Source organism: Vicugna pacos, chromosome X, assembly GCF_048564905.1.
Source record: "Vicugna pacos chromosome X, VicPac4, whole genome shotgun sequence".
Lineage (NCBI taxonomy): Eukaryota > Metazoa > Chordata > Mammalia > Artiodactyla > Camelidae > Vicugna > Vicugna pacos.
In genome coordinates this window covers 63,980,832-64,002,826 of record NC_133023.1, presented here as the reverse complement: position 1 = coordinate 64,002,826, position 21,995 = coordinate 63,980,832, and the positions used below count along the sequence as shown (strand labels likewise).

Here is a 21,995-nt window from a genome sequence, read left to right as displayed (position 1 = left end):
TCCTCCAGTTATGAGAATGTAGTTGAATGTATGTTTACTTTGAGATTTCCATTAATTACATCTTAGAAATATAGAGACAGGATAATCAGAGTAGCTTCCCATACTACTTCAAAAAACTAACATGAAATTCAGGGTCCTTTATAATACAGCTGTCGATCCAGTATGTTTAGAGTCTTCTAAATGTCTAAGAAAAAAAAAAAGTCTTTAAATCAGGGTTCACAGTTTACATGTTAAAAATCAATTAAAACCACTTTAAAATATTCTAGGAAAAAAAACCCTACAAGCAAAAACAAGGATTTTTTTTTTAAACTCAGTAAAAGGCAGAGCTAGCCTGTCATGAAAAAGTGCTGTTGACCTTTTAGCAGTTCAATTCCCTTCTTTTGCTTCTGAGAGAGTAGGTGTTCCCCTGATACAGAGTTTCTGACTTACCTCTAATTTCTACCTTCTACCTCCCTCCTTTGCTTCTCCCATTCCTTTTTCCTTTCCATGTGTGAATGTGAAGTGAAAGGAGATGTGGTTGGGATTGATAAAGAAAAAGCTCCCTGGATTCACCCCCCACCCAATTGCAAACTCTAGCAAAAGTAATGGATGACTCAGCTCCTTAATGTCAAGTTTTGTGTCTACCAAAATATATTTATGGTTGAGCAAATTTAAAGATTTATACTATCCTGAGAAGCAAACTGTTTAAACTATAGGAACGATTAACATTTATAATGTTAAATTTTATAGCAAAGCCTTTTTTCAGTTGTATCAGTTGTATATATGGGTATGCATATGAAAGATAATTCTGCCTGCAGTTACTTAGTGTGAGTATATGGCCACCACATAGAGTGTCCTCTAGAGTTTTCACTGCTTATTAATTCTACTTATTTGTTTATTTTCCAATTAGCAGAGCTGCTTTTCTTGATGAATAACAAGACACAGTGACAATGTTTAGTTTTCAAACTTTCACTAATGTGGAAGCTATGTATAAGCAAAAGAAAACGTGCCTTATTCAACTGTGTCATTTCTTACCTTTTTTTTTAAATTGAAGTATAGTTGATTTACAATATTGTGTTAGTTTCAGATGTACAGCAAAGTATATAATTTTTTTCACTTCTTTTCCATTATAGATTATTACAGGATATTGAATATAGTTCCCTGTGCTGTTTTAGAAAACCTCAAAGCAGTTTTTCTATGCATATTATAAAATAACCAAATGATTCATGAATATGTTGCTGGTAAAACAGAATTGTGTATCAAGTTATGAGCAAGTGAGATATAAAGAATGATATCTTAGTAGTGATCTTGTTGATTAGCAATATAACTCCTATTCTGAGGGCATCAGTACTAATACCAAATTGGCAACTAAATCTGATGACAGGTTTTCCTCCCATTATTTCATTTAATTGCTGATTATATAGGGCTTGAAATGCCATGATTTGGAATGTCCAAATAATCAATAAAGTTTCCTTTGCTGTGCAAAAGCTTATGAGCTTAATTAGATCCCGTTTGTTTATTTTTGCTCTCATTTCCATTGCCCATGCAGACTGCTCTAGGAGAACGTTGCTAAGGTTTATGTCAGAGACTGTTTTTCCTATGTGTTCTTCTAGGAGATTTATTGTGTCTCACTTTATATTTAAGTCTTTAAGCCATTTTTTTTAACATTTTTTATTGATTTATAATCATTTTACAATGTTATGTCAAATTCCAGTGTTCAGCACAATTTTTTAGTCATTCATGGAGATATACACACTCATTGTCACATTTCTTTCTCTCTGAGTTATCAAAATATTTTGTGTATATTTCCCTGTGCTATACAGTGTAATCTTGTTTATCTATTCTCCAATTTTGAAATCCCAGTCTATCACTTCCCACCCTCCACCCCACTGGCAACCACAAGTCTGTATTTTCTGTCTGTGAGTCTATTTCTGTCCTGTATTAATGCTTTGTTTTTGTTTGTTTGTTTGTTTGTTTTTGTTTTTGCTTTTTAGATTCCACATATGAGCGATCTCATATGGTATTTTTCTTTCTCTTTCTGGCTTACTTAACTTAGAATGACATTCTCCAGAAGCATCCATGTTGCTGCAAATGGCATTATGTTGTCGGTTTTTATGGCTGAGTAATATTCCATTGTATAAATATACCACTTCTTCTTTATGCAGTCACCTGTTGATGGACATTTAGGCTGTTTCCACGTTTTGGCTATTGTAAATAGTGATGCTATGAACATTGGGGTGCAGGTGTCATCCTGAAGTAGATTTCCTTCTGGATACAAGCCCAGGAGTGGGATTCCTGGATCACACGGTAAGTCTATTGCTAGTCTTTTGAGGAATCTCCACACTGTTTTCCATAGTGGCTGCACCAGACTGCATTTCCACCAGCAGTGTAGGAGGGTTCCCCTTTCTCCACAGCCTCTCCAGCATTTGTCATTTGAGGATTTTTGAATGACGGCCATTCTGACTGGTGTGAGGTGATAGCTCATTGTAGTTTTGCTTTGCATTTCTCTGATAATTAGTGATATTGAGCACTTTTTCATGTGCTTTTTGATCATTTGTATGTCTTCCTTAGAGAATTGCTTGCTTGGGTCTTCTGCCCATTTTTGGATTGGGTTGTTTATTTTTTTCTTATTGAATCGTATGAGCTGCTTATATATTCTGGAGATCAAGCCTTTGTCGGTTTCACTTGCAAAAATTTTCTCCCATTCCGTAGGTTTTCTACTTGTTTTACTTCTTCTTTCCTTTGCTGTGCAGGAGCTTGTAAGATTCATTAGGTCCTATTTGTTTATTCATGCTTTTATTTCTTCTAGGAGAAAATTTTTGAAATGTGTGTCAGATAATGTTTGCCTATGTTTTCCTCTAGGAGGTTTATTGTCTCTTGTCTTATGTTTAAGTCTTTAATCCATTTTGAGTTGATTTTTGTGTATGGTGTAAGGGAGTGTTCTAGCTTCATTGTTTTACATGCTGCTGTCCAGTTTTCCCAACACCATTTGCTGAAGAGACTGTCTATATTCCATTGTATATTCTTGCCTCCTTTGTCGAAGATGAGTTGACCAAAAGTTTGTGGGTTCATTTCTGGGCTCTCTATTCTGTTCCATTGTTCTATAAGTCTGTTTTGGTACCAATACCATGCTGTCTTGATGACTGTAGCTCTATAGTATTGTCTGAAATCTGGGAGAGTGATTCCTCCAGCCTCTTTCTTTCCCTTCAGTAATGCTTTGACAATTCTAAGTCTTTGATGGCTCCATATAAATTTTATTATGATTTGTTCTAGTTCTGTGAAATATGTCCTGGGTAATTGGATAGGAATTGCATTAAATCTGTAGATTGCCTTGGGCAGTGTGGCCATTTTAACAATATTGATTCTTCCAATCCAAGAGCATGGAATATCTTTCCATTTTTTAAAGTCTTCTTTAATTTCCTTCATCAATGTTTTATAGTTTTCTGTGTATAATTCTTTCACCTCCTTGGTTAGATTTATTCCCAGGTGTTTTATTACTTTGGGTGCTATTTTAAAGGGGATTGTTTCTTTGCTTTATTTTTCTGTTGATTTATCGTTAGTGTAAAGAAATGCAACTGATTTTTGAACGTTAATCTTGTAACCTGCTACCTTGCTGAATACTTAGATCAGCTCTAGTAGCTTTTGTGTGGACCTTTTAGGGTTTTCTATATATAGTAACATGTCATCAGCATATAATGACACTTTTATCTCTTCTTTTCCAATTTGGATCCCTTTTATTTCTTTCTCTTTCCTGACTGCTGGGGCTAGGACTTCCAGGACTATGTTGAATAGGAGTGGTGATAGTGGGCATCCTTGTCTTGTCCCAGATTTTAGTGGGAAGCTTTTCAGTTTTTCACCATTGAGTACTATGCTGGCTGTAGGTTTGTCATATATAGCTTTTATGATGTTGAGATATGTTCCCTCTATACCCACTTTGGCGAGAGTTTTTATCATAAATGGGTGTTGAATTTTATCAAATGCTTTTTCTGCATCGATTGAGATGATCATGTGGTTTTTGTCCTTTCTCTTGTTGATGTGATGTATTACATTAATTGATTGGTGTATGTTGAACCAGCCTTGTGTCCCTGGGATGAACCCCACTTGGTCATGATGTATAATCCTTTTTATGTGTTGTTGGATTCTATTTACTAAAATTTTGGTGAGGATTTTGGCGTCTATGTTCATCAGTGATATTGGCCTATAATTCTCTTTTTTTGTAGTGTCTTTGCCTGGTTTTGGTATCAGGGTGATGGTGGCTTCATAGAATGAGTTTGGGAGTATTCCATCATTTTCAATCGTCTGGAAGAGTTTGAGAAGGACTGGTATGAGTTCTTCTTTGTATGTTTGGTAGAATTCCCCGGTGAAGCCATCTGGTCCTGGACTTTTATTTGTAGGGAGGTTTTTAATTGCTATTTCTATTTCCTTTCTAGTGATCGGATTGTTCAAGTGTTCAGATTCTTCTTGATTCAGTCATGGTGGACAGTATTTTCCAGAAACTTGTCCATCTCCTCTAGGTTATCCAGTTTGGTTCCATATAGTTTTTCATAATATTCTCGTATGATATTCTGTATTTCTATTTTGTTTGTTGTAATTTCTCCATTTTCCTTTCTTATTTTGCTAATTTGTGCTCTCTCTTTTTTCTTCTTTGTGAGTTTGGCCAGAGGTTTGTCGATTTTATTTACTTTTTCAAAAAAACAGATTTTGGTTTGGTTGATTTTTTCTATGGTCTTGTTAATCTCTATTGTATTTAATTCCTCCCTGATCTTTATTATTTCCTTCCTTCTGCTGCTTTTTGGGGCTTTTTGTTGTTCTTTTTCTAATTGATTCAGGTCGTGGGTTAGCTTGTTTATTTGAGATTGTTCTTGTTTTTTGAGGAAGGCCTGTATCGCTATAAACTTCCCTCTTAGCACTGCCTTTGCTGTGACTCATAGGTTTTGAGTGGTTGTGCTTTCATTATCATTTGTCCCAAGGTATTTTTTAATTTCGGCTTGGATTTCCTCATTGATCCATTGTTTTTTCAATAACATATTGTTTAATCTCCATGCTTTCCTTTTTTTCTCCTTTGTTTCTCTGTTGTTCATTTCTAGTTTCATGGCATTGTGGTCAGTAAAGATGCTTGAGATGATTTCTATCTTCTTAAAATTGTTGAGGTTTCTTTTGTGTCCAAGTACATGATTGATCCTGGAAAATGTTCCATTTGCACTCGAAAAGAATGTATATCCTATTTTGGGGGGGTGTAATGCTCTGAAAATATCCACCAAATCTAGTTTTTCTATTGTAGTATTTAATTTCTCTGTTGCCTTGTTTATTTTCTGTCTGGAAGATCTGTCTAGTGATGTTAATGCAGTGTTAAAATCTCCAACTATGATTGTATTCCCATCAATATCCCCCTTTATCTGTGTTAGTAATTCTTGTATGTACTTAGGTGCTCCTATATCGGGTGCATATATATTAAGGAGTTTATTATCCTCATTTGTATCACTCCTTTAATCATTAGAAAATGTCCCTCTTTATCTTTCTTTATGGCTTTTGTTTTAAAGTCTATTTTGTCTGAAATCAGTACTGCATCGCCTGCTTTTTTGGCTTTTCCATTTGCATGGAATATCCTTTTCCATCCTTTCACTCTCAATCATTATGTGTCCTTCTCCCTAAAGTGGGTCTCTTGTATGAAGCATATTGAAGGCTCTTGCTTTATTATCCAGTCTGCCACTCTATGTCTTTTGACTGGATCATTTAGTCCATTAACATTTACAGTAATGAATGATAGATGTGTGTTTATTGCCATTTTGAACTTACCTTTTCAGTTGAATTGGTATATCCTCTTTGTTCCTTTCTTCTTTCTTTTGTGGTTTGGTAATTTTCCTTTGTATTATCATGGATTTTATTTAATTTTTGTGACTCCCTTGTAAGTTTTTGGCTTGTGGTTTCCCTTTTTGGTAAATCTATTAGCCCATTACTATAACTGTTTTATTAAACTGGTAGTAACATGATCTCAAACCCATCCTACTGTTAAAAAATTTTAAAAAGAAAGAAAAAATATATTCTATATTTCCCTGCCTCCCTCTCCCACTCTCAGTAATTTGTATGTGTTCTTTTATAAGTTCGTGTTTACTTTATCTGTAATTCATGAGTTATCACCTTTCCAGTTGTGAGTTTCTCATTTCTGTAGCATCCTGATGCTTTTCTATTTAGAATAATCCTTTCAACATTTCTTTTAGCATGGGTTTAGTGTTGCTTAACTCCTGCAGCTTTTTTTTTTTTGTCTGTGAAACTCCTTATTTCTCCTTCCATCCTAAAGGATAGCCTTGCTGGATAAAGTATCCTAGGCTGCATCTTTTTTTCATTCAGGACTTTGGATATATCTTGCCACTCCCTTCTGGCCTGTAGTGTTTGTGTAGAGAAATCAGCTGAGAGCCTTATGGGGTTCCCTTGTAACTTACTCTTTGCTTTTCTCTTGCTGCCTTTAGAATCATTTCTTTATCCTTGACTCTGGTCATCTTGATTATGATGTGTCTTGGTGTTGGTCTATTTGGGTTCTTCCTGTTTGGGACCCTCCGAGCTTCCTGTACTTGGATATCTGATTCCTTCTTTAAGTTTGGGAAGCTTTCAGTCATGATTTCTTCAAAAACCTTTTCAATCCCCTTTGATCCTTCTTCCCCTTCTGGGACCCCTATTATGCGATGATTGGGACGCTTTATGTTGTCCCATAGGTCCCTTATGCTATTTTCATTATTTTTTATTTGCTTATGTTGTAGTTCTTCTGAATGGGTGCTTTCTATTGTCCTGTCTTCTAGATCACTAATTCGTTCCTCTGCATTATCTAGTCAGCTTTGCACATCTATTAGATCATTCCTCATCTCTGTCAATGAGTTTAGCCATTCTACTTGGCTCTTCTTTATAGCTTCAATTTCATTTGTGACATATTTTCTATCTCTAAACACTATCTCTTTTAATTCCTTCAGCAATTTGTTCACTCCTTTTTTGAAATCTTGATCTAGTAGGCTATCGATGTCTATTTCATTGATCTTTCTTTCAGGGGATTCCTCTTGTTCTTTTAATTGGGAATGGTTTCTCTGCTTCTTCATCTTGCTCATACCTCTCTGGCACTGTGGTTTATGGAGTATCAGTTATCTGTTTGGTCCTTAAGGAGTTTATCTAGCTAATGCCGATTTAGGAATAGAACTTAGGAAAAAAAGAAAAAATTAAGAGAGAGAGAGAAAGAATTTTAAAAGAAGGGAGAAAGAGGTTTTGAAAACAGTGTATAATGAATAATAGAAGAGTGAGTTGAAGCAGAGTTTTAATCTGGTTGAGACGTCCTTATAAAACCTTTAAAAAAAAAGGGGGAGGAAGATGAATAGATGTATTTGAAACCTGTGTCTAATCAATAACAGGACATCAAAAGCCAAGAGAATTAGCAATGAATTAAGAAGTATAAAATTAAGAAGGTAATTGAAAATAGAACAGGTAAAAACTGATTAAAAAAAATGGGGTGTGGTGTCGGTGTTCTCCTGGAGTCTGTGTGCTTTTAATGTGATGTCCTTCTGTCTTCGTCTTGTATTGGAAGCTCAGCTTGTTTTCATAGGCCCTCCGTTGGCGCCCTCTTCTGTGCTGCTCCCAGCACCTGTCGGCAAGCAGATCGCGCCTCCTCCTAACACGGGGTCAGGTGCAGCTCTCCTTTGCTGTGTGTGGGCGGGTCACTGCCCCTCCAGATGCCGCAGTCAGATGTTGCAGACTGGCCAGGTAGGAGAGCGGGTCGTGCCCCATCCCAGCACCTCGGTCAGGGGCTGTGTTCCTGCCCGAAAGGCGGGGTGCTGCTCTCCCTCTGCCTGCGCTGCTGGTAGCTCCGCTGCTCTGTGGGGCTGCGCGCTCCACCCTGGTCGGGGCTCTGCCCTGGTCGGCGCTCCGCAGGTGGGCTCGGGGAAGACCGAGGGACAGCCTTGTCTCTGCTCCGGGCCAAAGCTCAGCTCCTTGTTTGTCTTTGTGGAGCAAGTTCTCTGAGGGACCAGGATGGAAGGATCCCACCTGCCCCAGGCTGTAGGCCAGTCTCAGTCTGGCCTTTGAGGCTTCTAAGCCCTTCAGTGCAGATGCAGGTTTCGCCCCCACCCCTGCCTGGATGCTAAGCACCGGAGGATATGGCGGCTGTGCCTGACCCCCACCTCTCTTCCTCTGAAAGTTTCCGCGGGTTTTCAGAGATGCACCCTTCCCCCGAGAGCACATCAACCTTGCTGTTTTATGGAGGGCCCAGGTTGTTCTGCCCTGTGCACCCACAGCCACGGCGCCCAGCCCCTTGCAGTCCCCCGGGGCTGCCTCCGTGCTACCACCCCTGTCCTCCGCCCAGCTTGTGCAGCCTGGCCCTGCCCGCCGCTGCTGGCCCGCGTCTCAGGCTGGGTGCTGAGGGGACCCTCTATGCCCGTTTAACTTAGTTCTGTCAGTCAAGGGCTGCTCTGTATAGATCCGAGCCTCTGAGGCTCCCCCTCCGTCCCGCTGGCCTCTCAGTTGGAGAGGGGAGACCCAGCGAACAAGTGCCAGTCCTCCTTTGCCGCTCCCTCCCCACAGGACCCGTCCCACTCTGCTTTGCCTTTTGTTCTTTCTTTTTTCCTTTTCTCCTGCCAGATTTTTGGTGTCTTTGTCTTTTGAAGAGGGCAATGTTCTGTCAGAGTTCCGCAGGTGCTCTGGTTGGTTGAGTGAGTCTGTGGATGTGGGTCTTGGTGTATTTGTGGGAGAAGGTGAGCTGTGAACGCCCTTCTACTCCGCTATCTTCTCGAGAGTCTCCTTTAAGCCATTTTGAGTTTATTTTTGTTTATGGAGTGAGGGAGTGTTCTAGCTTCATTGATTTACATATTGCTATCCATTTTTCCCAACATCACTTGCTGAAGAGAGTGTCTTTTCTCCATTGTATATTCTTGCCTCCTTTGTCAAAGATTAATTGGCCATAAGTCTGTGGATTTATTTCTGGGTTCTCTATTCTGTTCTATTGATCCATATGTCTGTTTTTATGCTGATAACATGCTGTTTTGATTACTGTAGCTCTGTAATATTGTCTGAAGTCTGGGAAGGTTATTCCTCCACCTTTGTTCGTTGTCTTCAATATTGCTTTGGTAATTCATGGTTTTTTGTGATTCCATATAAATCTTAGGATTGTTTTGCACAATGAAAGAAACCATAAGCAAAACAAAATGACAACCTATGGGATGTGAGAAAATATTTGTAAATGATGCTACTGACAAAGGCTTAATTTCCAGAATATACAAACAGCTCAGACAACTTAATAACAAAAAAAAAAACCCAATCCAAAAATGGGCAGAAAACCTAAACAAGCATTTCTCCAAGGAAGACATAAAAATGGTCAATAGGCACATGAAAAAATGTTCAATATCAGTAATTATCAGAGAAATGTAAATCAAAACTACCATGAGGTATCACCTCTCACTAGTCAGAATGGCCATCCTTCAAAAGTCCAAGAATGATAAATGCTAGAGAAGGTGTGGAGAAAAGGGAACCCTCCTACACTGTTGGTGGGAATGTAGGTTGGTGCAGCCATTATGGAAAATAGTATTGAGATTTCTCAAAAAACTGAAAATACGCTTACCATATGATCCAGCAAGCCCATTCCTGAGCATATATCCAGAGGGAACTCTTAAGTTTAAAAAGATACATGCACCCCAATGTTCACAGCAGCATTATATACAATAGCCAGGACATGGAAGCAACGTAAAATGTCCATCGACAGATGACTGGATAAAGAAGGTGTGGTACATTTATATAATAGAATACTAGTTGGCCATAAAAAAGAATAAAATAATGCCATTTGCAGCAACATGGATTGACATAGACATTGTCATTCTAAGCGAAGTAAGCCAGAAAGAGAAAGAAAAATACCATATGATATCACTCATACGTGGTATCTAAAAAAAAAAAAAAGGGACACTATGAACTCATCTACAAAACAGAAACAGACTCATAGACTTAGTAAACAATCTTATTACCAGGGAAACAGGGTAGGAGGGGATAAATTTGAAAGTTTGAGATTTACAAATGTTAGCCACTATATATAAAAATAGATTTTAAAAAAGGATTTTTTATGTCTCACAGGGAACTATGTTCAATATCTTGTAATAACCTTAATAGAAAAAATGAAAATGAATGTATGTATGTATATGCATGATTGGGATATTGTGCCGTACACCAGAGAAAGACATATCATAATTGTACTTCAATTAAAAATAAGTTTCTTCTATCCTTTATCTAGGAACTACTCTTTTATATTAAAAAATTTGAATTGAATTTATAATGGACTTTGAATTAAACTCTGGTAGTGTTTCCTTGGGTATCTTTAATTCACAATGTACTCATTTGTGAGTTCTGGATCTATAATACTTTCCTCCTAATCATCCCCCATGCTCATACAGAGCACCTTTCCATGGGAAGGAATGGACTCAGAAAAGTTTTAGGGGAACTGATGACTCTTTTTGTTCTGCTTTCTGTGGTGAAATAAAATGTCCTTTACCAAGGGACTGAGAACTTTTACTAGTATTTATTCAAATAACCTTCATGACATGGTTGTACAGAAAGAAAAGGCACAAACATTAGTGCCCTGTTTTTCTAAGGGGTAGAGGTGGGGGAAATCTAAGACAGAGGATTAACTTATAGACAGCTATGCTATAAATTAGCCACTTCCCCTAGCTCAGCACAGAGAGCTTTTCAGTACACTGATTTCTCTGAATTAATTTTTTCTTTTATTTTTTCTGTTATCATTTTTTAAATATTGAGATTTTTAAAAAGTTCATTGCTGTTTTATTGCTATTCAATATGACAGCCACGTATTGAATATTCATTCATATTAACAGTATGCTAACTTCTTTTCCCAGTTTTGTTGAGATATAATTGACATAGCACAGTGTAAGTTTAAGGCATACAACATGATAATTCAACTTACCTACATCATTAAATGATTACCACAAAAGGTTTAGTGAAAATCCCTCATCGCATATAGAAACAACATTAAAAACCTAGAAAAAAAATGTTTTTTCTTGTGATGAGAGCTTGTAGGATTTACTCTCTTAACAATTTCCACTTATAATGCACAGCAGTGTTAATTATCTTTATCATGTTGTGCATTATATCCCTAGTATGTATTTATCTCAGTTTGAACTCTTTGACCACCTTCAGCCAATCTCCCCTCTCCCCACCCTCTGCTTCTGGTAGCCACAAATTTGATCTTTTTTTGTATGAGTTTGTTGGTTTATTTGTTTCTGAAGTATAATTGACCTGCCACACTATATTAATTCCTGGTGTAAAACATAGTGATACAATATTTCTATACATTTTAAAAATGATAACCATGATAATTACAGTTATAATCTGTCATCATACAAAGATACTACATAATTATTGACTATATTCCCCACACTTTCATTTCATACCTGTGACAATTTATTTTGTAACTGATAGCTTCTACCAATTATAGATTTTTGGTTTGTAGCTTCCATGAGGTTTGTATACAGCAATCTATATATATGTGATTATTTACAGTTGCTGGTATCTTAATTTCAAATGCATTTTAACAACCATGCATTTTCACTCTCCTCTTTCCTCATGATTACTGTTCCTGACATTATATTTTACATCTATTTGTTTTTTGTATCCCTTAAATGCTTACTGTGGATATAGATGATTTTACTACTTTTGCCTTTTAACTTTCCTACTAGCTTTGTATGTGGTTGATCTACTACCTTTACTGTATATTTGCCTTTACCAATGAGCTTTATTCTTTTATAATATTCATGTTTCTAGTTGTGGCCTTTTTTTTCACTTGGAGAAGTCCCTTTAAAACTTCTTGTAAAGCTGGTTTAGTGGTATGAACTCTTTTAGCTTTTGCTTGTCTGTAAAACCTTTGTTCCTTCCTTCAAATCTGAATGAAAGCCTTGCTGAGTAGAGTATTCTTAGCTGTTTTTTTTTCTTTTCATCGTTGTAAACATATTGTACCACTGCCTTTTGAGCTGCAGAGTTTCTGCTTAAAAGTCAACTGATAGTTTCATGAGAGCTCCCTTGTATTTAACTTGCTAATTTTACCTTGCTGCTTTTAACATTCTTCCTTTAGCTTTAATTTTTCCCATATTAATTATAATGTGTCTTAATGTGTTCCTCTTTGTTTTGATCCTGTCTGAAACTCTGTGCTTTTGGATGTGGATGCTTGTTTCCTTTCCCAGGTTGGGGGATTTTTTTAGCTTTTGTGTCTTCAGATATGTTCTCTGACTCTTTCTCTTTCTTCTGTCACTGGGACCCCTATAATGTGATTGTTAGTATGTTTGATGCTGTCCCAGAGGTCTTTCAAACTGTCTGCATTCCTTGTAATTTTTTTTCTCTTCAGCTTCAATTATTTCCATTACTTTGTTTTCTAGTTTGCTGATCTGTTTCTCTGTATCATCTGATCTACTGTTGATTCCTTCAATTGTATTTATTTTTTTCACTTATTGTATCCTTCAGCTCTGTTTGTGTCTTCTTTATGTCTTCTAATGCTTTGTTAAAAACTAACTTCTCCACTTATCTCCACTTCATTTGTTCTTCTGAGTTATCTTTTCCCTTCATTTGGAAAATCTTTCTCTGTCATTTCATTTTGTCTAATTCAGTTTTTATTTCTATGTATTTAGTAGGCTGGCTCTGTTTCCCAGTTTTGGAGTAGTAGCCTTATGTTAGAAACGTTCCATGGGTCCCAGCAGTGCACTCACCTGTGGTCACCCAAGCTATATGTTCTACAGGTGCTCTCTGTGTGGGCTGCATTGGTCTTTCTTTTGGGGCAGGCTGACTACTCTGGGTGTGCAGTAGGTTTGACTGGCCCCCTGGTCCATTTGGTGGCCAGATCCTAACTTGTGCTGTGGCTTCTGGCCACTGGTGGGCAGGGTCGGGTCACAAGGTGATTGGCTTTGGATTTCTAGGGGATCCCAGGGTTAGTGCTGTCCCACTGGCAGTTGAAGCTGGATCCTAAGGTGGCTGACTGTGGGTCTGGGGATCTCATAGCCAGTGTAGGCCTGCTGGTAGGCAGGGCTAATTCTTGACATTGACATGCCATGTCCACAGTTGGTGATGCCCCCCTGATGGATGTTGCTAGATCCTGACATGGCTGACTGAGGGGCACAAGGTGTCTGGAAATGGTGTTGGCCTGCTGGAGTTAGGGCCTGGACCTAGGGTGTCCTGGGGCTGGTGGTCATCCACTAATGTATGAGATTGAGTTCTGGGCCTAGTGCCAGCCCACTGATAAGCAGAGCTGGTTTTTGAGTTCTCTAGCTGTAGGGCCCTGTGGTTCCAGAATTGTTGTCAGCTCACAGGTGGGCAGAGTATTTACCCAAGGAGTCCTGGGGCTAGTGCTGGCCTGCTGGTGACTGTTGTGTTTTGATGCAGCTGGCTGCAGAGCCATGGTGGTCCAGGGGCTAGTGTGCACCCTTTGGTGGGTGGGGCTATGGCCCAACTGGTTCTGGAGCTGATGTCAACCCATTTGTCAGTGAAGCCTGGTCCCAAGTGGGCCTTGGTACTGGGTTCTTGGGTTCTTTGATTGCAGTGCCTAGAGGTCTTGGGGCTGTTGTTTTTGTCCACTGATAGGTGGTGCCAGGGCCAGCTAGTGTCAGGGCTAGTTCCAGCCAACTGTTTGGCAGAGCCTAGTCCCAGGATCTCTGGATGGAGGGCTCTGGGGGTTTCCAGAGCTAGTATCAGCCCACATGTGGGCAGAGCCAGGGCTCAGGGGATCCCAGGGCTGGTACTACCCTGTGCTGTGTGAGTTTGAGTCCAGGGCTAGTGCCAGCCCACTGGTGAGCATAACCATGTCCTGGGCCCTTTAGTTGGCAGAGTCAGTTCTCTGGGTGGCTGGGAGCTCAAGAGTTCCTACAGTAGCCATCCTGCTGTTGGGTAGGTCCGTGTCCACACCCAGCTATCTGTGTAGCCTGGAGTATATCAGAACTGGTGCCAATCAGCTAGTAGGCGAGGTGGGTCCTTGCATTAATAAATAAGCTGGAGAGAGGAATCCAAAAATAGTGCTTACCAGTACCAATGTCCTTATGCTGGGATGAGCTCCCCAAAATGGCTACTGCCAGTGTCTATGCCCCAAGGTGAATTTAACTGTCTCCTACCTCTCCAGGAGGCTCTCAAAGATCAGCAAGTGTGTCTGACCTAGTCTCCTTTCAAATTACTGCTTCTGCCTTGGGTCTTGAGGGGTGTGAGATTTTCTGTATGACCTTTAAGAATACAGCCTTTTCCCCACAGCACTCTGGCTGTCTGGAAAGTAAGCCCTGATGGCCTTCAAAACTGAATATTCTTGAAGCTCATCTTCGTGGTGAAGGACCCCCCAGATTGCGGAGCCTGATGTGGGGCTCAGACCCCTTACTCCTTGGGAAAACTGCAACTGTAGTTATCCTTCTGTTTGTGGGTTGACTTCCCTGGGACCATGAGTCTTGACTATACTGTGTCTTCACTCCTCCTACCCATCTTCTTATGGTTCCTTCCTTGTATCTCCAGCAGTAGAAAATCTTTTATGCTAGTCTTCAAGTTGCTCTCATGGATAATTGCTCTGTAAATAGTTGCAATTTTGGTGTGCCCATGGAGAAGGTGAACTCAGAGTCTTCCTATTTTGCCATCTTGGCCTCTCCCCCTACAGTATCAGAATACTGAATTTTGATCGTAAAAGGAATACATGATTATTCTAGAAAATAGTGGAAAATACTGTGGAAAATCCTATGGAAAAGATTAGAAATAATTCTACACTTCAGTAATATCCTTTCTTAAAATGGGAGCAGGAGAATATTTATGCCAGTGTTTTCTCTTTGCATATATAATGGTGTTTATGTGTATGTACATGTGTGTGCACTCATATACACATGCCTTCTTACAAAATTGGAAATGTACTATATTTGTAAAACTTATATAGGTTTATATAATGTATTTGAACATTATTTTATCACTTTTTTCTTATTACAATGAGTAATACATGTTTACTTTGGAAAATATTTAAATATAAACAAGCAAATGGAAAAAATAAGAATTATCAAAGGAAGTAAAAATTAGACAAAATGAAGAATAATGAAAGTTGCTTGTAATTCCATTCAGAAATAATAATGGTAATGTTTTGGTATAAATAGTGTCAGTCTTCGTTTTTTCTCCATGAAATTGCACACTATTTTTTCTTTTACAAAATCAAGCTTACAGTATATACCTACATAGTAGATTTTGTCATGTTCATTTTTTCACTTTACAATAGATCATTAATATTTTCTTTATCATCAGTTACTCTTCTACTTCATTTTTAGTGGCTTTATAGTATTTATTGTAAGGATAAGTCCTACATGATTTATCCAAGCCTCCACTGTTAAGCACATAGGTTGCTTCATTTTTTTTTAAATTATAAACAGCACATGGGTTTCAATTATAAACTCATCCTTATGTGCAAACCCAATTACACTTATTTCCTCTGAATACATTGTTAGAAGTAGAATTGCTCAACAAGGCATATATTTGCCATTTGTGTCTTTTTACAATAGAGAAAGTATTTAAGTGATTTTGAAAAGAACATTCTGAATAAAGTTTTAAGGAATGAAAAATGAAATCCTAGCCTTCTTTGTTTCTATAGAGGAGTCTGGTGAAGTTGTTCCAAATGAGGCAAGGACTCATAAGGAGGAGGACCACCATGCAGTATCCGCAGATAATGTGGTATGTACACTTTGAAATTCTTTCCTCATTACATGATGGATTCCAAGGATATGTTTCCAGTTGGTGACAATATTAGCGTTGTCAGAATAAAGTCTTGCTCCACTTCACAAACCAAAACAGATCTGTTACCAATAAAATTATATATTCTGAGGGTTTAATAAATGAAATTTAAAGTGATGTCATTTTTACCTCACTTTTTTTTTTATTTAGGAGCCTTGCAAATATAAAAATCTAATGCTTACTACATATGTGACATTTTATACATAAAAAGTTATTTTGCTTCAACACATTTAGCAAAGAGCAGATTTCTTCTCATTTGACAGATGGCAGAATTAAAACAGAGTTTAGGCTGAGATCATGGAGGAAGGCTTTCTTAGTTCTAGGACTTGTATCCAAGGATTCCTGACTCTTGAATTCTCTGTGTTCAGACCATATCTATCTATGTTTGGAAGCTTTTCTCCTTTTTAGTTAAGTTGAACTCTGCTAATCATCTTAAAAATTGCAGTAATGGAGGAAAGGCAGTATTAAGAAACTGAATAGCAAGCAGAGACAGCCAAGGTGTGGATTAAACTAGGTTTTGTGAAAAGTAAACATTATTGGTATATAGAGATGTTCTGTAAGCAGCTGTTTTAACAGTTTCTGTTTATATTCTGACTCCACCAAGTAATACAGAAATCAAAGTGATATTAATCAAAAGTGAGACATAAAGGCAAATGTCATTGTGCTTTTGTTTTTACTTTTGAATCAGTGTTTTGTGCTTGATTGAAACCTTTAAAAATTATCCCTATAATGGATTTTTCTGTTACAAAATGTTTGTAACTTCAAGATTTACCCTGGCTTCCATTATAAATATTATTTATCTGACACTATAATCCTGCAACATCTTCTTAATAAAAGTTGAGTACATAAAATACAGTTTTGTTCTTTTTTTGTTAGACATCAACAATATATAACACTGTTTTCCACACATAGCATATAGTTTAGGATTGCATTTTACTGATCTCAGCGCTGATATAAGTTAATGTTTGACCCTTCCAACACTAAATTCAATGGGCATATAGGAAAATAAGCTTCTATTTTGAAGCAGAGTTGTGTTTTCATTAGCTAGCTGGTAGTACTTATTTTTCATGGTTATTAATTGTGCTAATATTCTTAAATTGCAAGCAATAATCTCCTCTGCTCTAGATTTGAATTATACTACACAAATTATATATGATTATTTACAAATTGGAACCTCTTTTCCCCTAAAGGCATGCTCATTTTTAGCTTGAATTTCTCAGCATTGGATCTCCCCTGTGGCAGACATTTGAAGATAATGAAGTCATGGCATGGGATGACTCACAGTCACTTAGGCACCTAATTTTTCAAGAACAATTGATTTTCACAGACAAAACTCCAAACTTTGAAAGGTTGATCTCCTCTGTCTGTAACTTTTGAGTGCCCCAAATTATTCATGGATGACAAATCACAAAGACATATAAGACCTATTTATATGCACAGATCTATACTATGGCCCTTGGGGCTATCCTCCCTGGCTCTTTTTTTCCCATAACCAATCCAAATAAAAAATCTAAAAAACAACATCAAAAAACATATTAAATTTGAGTTATGGTGGGAGCCGACATGATTAAGCCCCAAGTTTATAGTGATTATAGTAGAAAACAAAACATTAGATTCATCTCCAGGCAGTGGTAGAAAGCAATTTCATTGCAGCTGTCCTCCTGACTCAGAAGCCTGCAGGTCACAAACCCTGTTATGGTATCGTATCCTCATAGGCAATATATCAAATTCTATCATTCCAAGTTTGTTTGTGACTTTTAATCGCCATATATATTGCTGGGTAGGAAACCTGATTTAAATTCTGCCTACGACATGTTTCTATTAATGTGATTGTTCTTAAAAGACTGCCTAGTGACTAACTCTAGCTTAGCTTTTCACTTTTTAAGATTTTCTTTTGGGTTGGCAGGGTTTAAATGTTTAAAAGTGTTTTTTCTTAGCTGTGTTTTTCATATGCAAAAGAAAAATTTAGAGCTGATTTTGTCTTGTGGTTTTGGTTTTACTTAGAAAAAAAAAGATTCTATGATTAGAGAACTTGCCTTGCCTCCATGGTTGGAGCTTATTGGTCATTCTTGCTGTCAGTGCTAAGCTGTTTCGTTTATTCCTTTGACAGGTATTTAACTAGTACTTACTGTGTGCAAGATACTGTACAATCTATGCTGTACCTTAATTCTAAAGCCAAGGGCAGTATAGTGTGTCTCTTGTTCTCACTCGCTCTCGCTCCTCTTTCTCACTCTCTCTCTCCACTTTCTCTTGTCCAGTAAAGGAAACAAATCACCATGCTTTTTTCACCATTATGTTATAAATGTCTGCTTTTAATTGTCTAGCTAATGGAGTGCAGTAAATAAGTGATTTTTTTTTAAGAATTGTATTTGACTTTGCAATGCATGCCATAGGTTGACATTTTACATTAGAAGTTGCAAAGAGATATATGGAGGCTTAAGAAAGAAAGCCCTTCCAACCAATTAAGTTTATCATTAAATAGACCATTCTTACAGGAAACAAGTTCCCTGTTCCTGGAGGGCACTATTTAAGCAGAGTTAAGTAAATGCTTGTTTTTTCAGGGATATTGTGAAAATTTTTTTTCCTATTTTAAATAGTATTACAGTAATTTTCTATTTACTAAGCAGTCATCAATTAAAGATAGAGGGAGGTATTCCTCACCTTTAAATGATGGGTCTCAACCCCTTCCCCCTCAGACATGTAATGATGGATTGGAGCAAGGTGGTGGGGATCAGCAGTGGGTTGGGGAGGCTGGCATATGTGCAGCTTTATTGTCAGTGAATTTCATGCACTTTAAAGTCTTGAGGCTTGTGACTTCTTATCTAAATAAAGTGGTAGAATCCAAAAAACAAAAAAATAGGTGGTGGTGGCTCAGACACATACTGAGTGTAATGCTGAGGAACCAGTTAGTTAAGAGTTTATTATGGATAACCTAGATTAGATAACCCCGTCACTAAAACTGAACATTGAATGTATATATGCTCTATACATTATTGAATGTAATGATGATGATCAGATATATATTTATGAAAACTTCTCTACTTGTGTTACAGAAAATAGAAATTATTGATGATGAAGAAAGTGACATGATAAGTAATTCTGAAGCAGAACAAGTGAACTCTTTCTTGGATTATAAGGTAAAAGTAATTTCAGATTCTAAATTTTTTAAAAGAAGGTATTAAAGGGGGTAGACTTTTACAATACCTATGTACTGGTTTATTTCACTCTTTTTTTTGATAAGTTAAGCACCCTGGGGCTTTCCATTGACTCAGTCACGTGGATATCAATCAGGGTGACACACATTTTAATTGATGTTGGCTGGTTTAGTGGTTATGATTTTAAGTAGAGTTTTCTGAGCAGAAGTTAACTATTGATAGTGTATGGCAAGATAAGCCATAGTGATGGTTAATGTGAAATAAATGATAATGATTTTTTAATAGCCAATGTTCATTTTTAAATGATGATAAAGAGGTATTTTTTTCTAGTGTCCCTTGCTGATTTTATCTTGAATTTCAATTTCTAAAGACCTTTGTTCAATATAATAATGTACCTGTTTTAGAAGTTTAAAAACAATCCCCAAAGTAAATACTGAATGAATATGAATGGAGATGACCTTTTCTTAATGTCACTTGTTACTAAACTGAAAGGCTTATTTTGACAGTGTGCCATACATAATTTTGTTTTTATTAAATTGACAGAATCCATCAGTCTATATGTCAATATGTTCTCTGGATAGAGGTGTAATTGTTGTCCCTTTGTTAATCAGTATCCTATCTTAGTAGGTAACTTTGGGGCCTTCTGGAATTTTGTCCAGACAGTCATTCCTTTCATACACAAAAGTTTTTGGAATGTCATAAGTGTTCAGAGACTAGTAAGGTGTTAACAGAAAAGACATTTAATCAGAAAAGACAACAGCTGTCATTTTCTCAAAAATCTTTTCAGTTTTACTATAATTGAAAGTTCTGTCAGTCAACAGATTCTGTTTTCCAAATGTTCATAACATGTCAGACTTTAAAATATTGAACATTGTAAACACAGAAGGAAATTAGCTTTTGAAATGCTTTTGCTAAGTGGTCAAAGAGCACAATATAATCCGGCATTAAAACTGTATTTTCAGCTAATAAAATCATAAAGTTGTTGGTCTGAAGTACAAGAGATCATTCTAATCTCTCCTACATGGTCATATAATATTTCTAAATGCCCAGTTCAGGATTAAAATGGCTCTGCACACCGCCACTTGGCACAGGCTATGGAAACTACAGACGAGACGACTGGATTGCACAGCTGTTAAGTGTGCTCCACTTAGTATTCTCAAACAGGTCAGATAGGGCTGGGCCCAGGACTCAGAAGATTCTTTCCAGGACCTTTCCCCTCTAGGGTGCCAGCTCAGTTTGAGAAGGTTTGAAACTGAAGACCAGAGCAGGCTGGAATGTCCAGTTCAGAAATGTTAATTAACATTTTCATTGAGCTCTAATGGACATTTAACAATCCGGTGTTCTCCATTGTGGTAAATGCTGTGGGAACAAGGGGTCCTTCACTACCCTATGAGGGATATCTTTTATGACACATCACCATCCTATATAAACTTTTCTTTAACTTTCAAAAGTTAGCACCTATGGAGAAAACCTATCATTTTATAATCATTATTTAAAATATTCCAGTTCACTTCATCTGTGAATTTGTTACTTTAATTCTAAAGTAAAGGTAAGCAAAATCTCATATAGCAGTTCTCATTGCTGATTTCAGCATGTTCATTGAAAAAAAGCCTTACCAGTTTGGAAATTTAATCTTCCTTCAAAGAACATTGTTGTATTCTATTTGCGTACACATGCTAGTGTTCCTTGAATTGGGATCAAAATCACTTTGTTGGTTCTTCGAGTGTATTCACCACAAGCTTCTTGAAAGCAGATACTTATTCATGTACATGTTACCTGGTCTAGTGCCTAGGATATAGGTGTCCAGTAACTAATTCCTGAGTAAGTGAAAAAATAATTAATTTATCCTTGGAAATACTTTTAATATTATTATGCTCATTTACATAAAATGAATTAAGATCTGAAACTGGCTCATTATGACCTTTTTCCCCCACACTAAATTAGACAGTCTCTCATTCTTGGGATTCATTGTAGCAAAATGAAAGAAGGTTTTCTATGTACATTTGATTATTACTACTATGCAAATATCAATATTCATTTTGGTCATAGTGCAGTTTCTGATTAAGATATTTGCTAGAAATCCAGATTGCTAGGAGTTCTAACTAACCCCAAATGCTTATGAGAGAAGTTGGTGAGCTCAGTTCCTGAGGCATGAGTAGCTTTATGGTAAAATAACACCTCAAGTTTGGCAGCCATTAATAGCCTGCTCAGAGATCAAAGCCTCGGTCCACAAGAAGCCTTGAGTGCTTCCTGCAGTCACCTTGGAGAGGAATTGACAAAGCTTAGTGGTAATTTAGAGAAGATTTTAACAAGAAAAATGAGCTAGGTCTTGTTTTGTGAAATTCAGTGACTGATGTTATCTTACTAGTTCCTCTCACAAAGTCTCCATTTGCTTAGGAAAATCTCAAAAGAACATAAATTACTGCCTGTAATCTAGGAAGTGTTTAATAGGCTTGCAAAAAGCCGTTCCAAGAAGAAAATGTCTGCAATATTAAATTATCTTAAAGCTGTTTATGTTTCTCAAACATTGCATGAATACTGAGGAGGAGGACTATTTGCATGCGAAATTAGAGATCTGCATACCAAAAGATGCTTCGTGACTTTTGCAAATGTGAATTAATATTTTTAAAATATTTTCTAATGGACTGTGAGTGCAGATCAAAAGGACTGTGCATTCAAATGAGACAGTATGGTAATGATGATAGGTATCTCGTGTATTCAAAAACACTTCCTGGTCAACACTTTACTAACACTGTCGCTGTTACAATGAATACTAAAAAAAAAAACAAAAGTTTAGAATTAGTCAAATGTATTATGGCAGGATCACGTGGACTTTTATTATAATGCTTACTTGTAACTTAGACTGCTGTTAAGAGTGCCTTTAGATAAGGAATTTAGCTTGAATCATCATTTGCAGATCATTCACTTGCTATTAAATGGTCTGAAAAAGAAGCAGTTTTATTAGGTAAAATAAGTTCTAAACTGAGCTGATAAACTAATTGATGCAATAAACATACTCATAGATTGAATATGATTAATAGAACTGTACCCTCTCAGTTGAAACAAGAATGTCCACAGAATTGACTAATTTTAATGTCGTTTGCACAG

At 37.2% G+C, this 21,995-nt stretch overlaps 1 protein-coding gene across 3 annotated transcripts in view; it reads left to right on the top strand.

Moving 5' to 3' along the window:
• The window catches only part of HDX (highly divergent homeobox), a 184,626-nt gene that overhangs the window by 120,391 nt on the left and 42,240 nt on the right, over nt 1-21,995 (top strand). For all 3 annotated transcript variants that reach the window (XM_072955848.1, XM_072955847.1, XM_072955846.1), the window contains exons 7-8: nt 15,593-15,672; nt 18,786-18,869. In XM_072955848.1, coding sequence (XP_072811949.1) covers nt 15,593-15,672; nt 18,786-18,869 — 164 coding nt within the window. The remainder of the gene's footprint in view (nt 1-15,592; nt 15,673-18,785; nt 18,870-21,995) is intronic.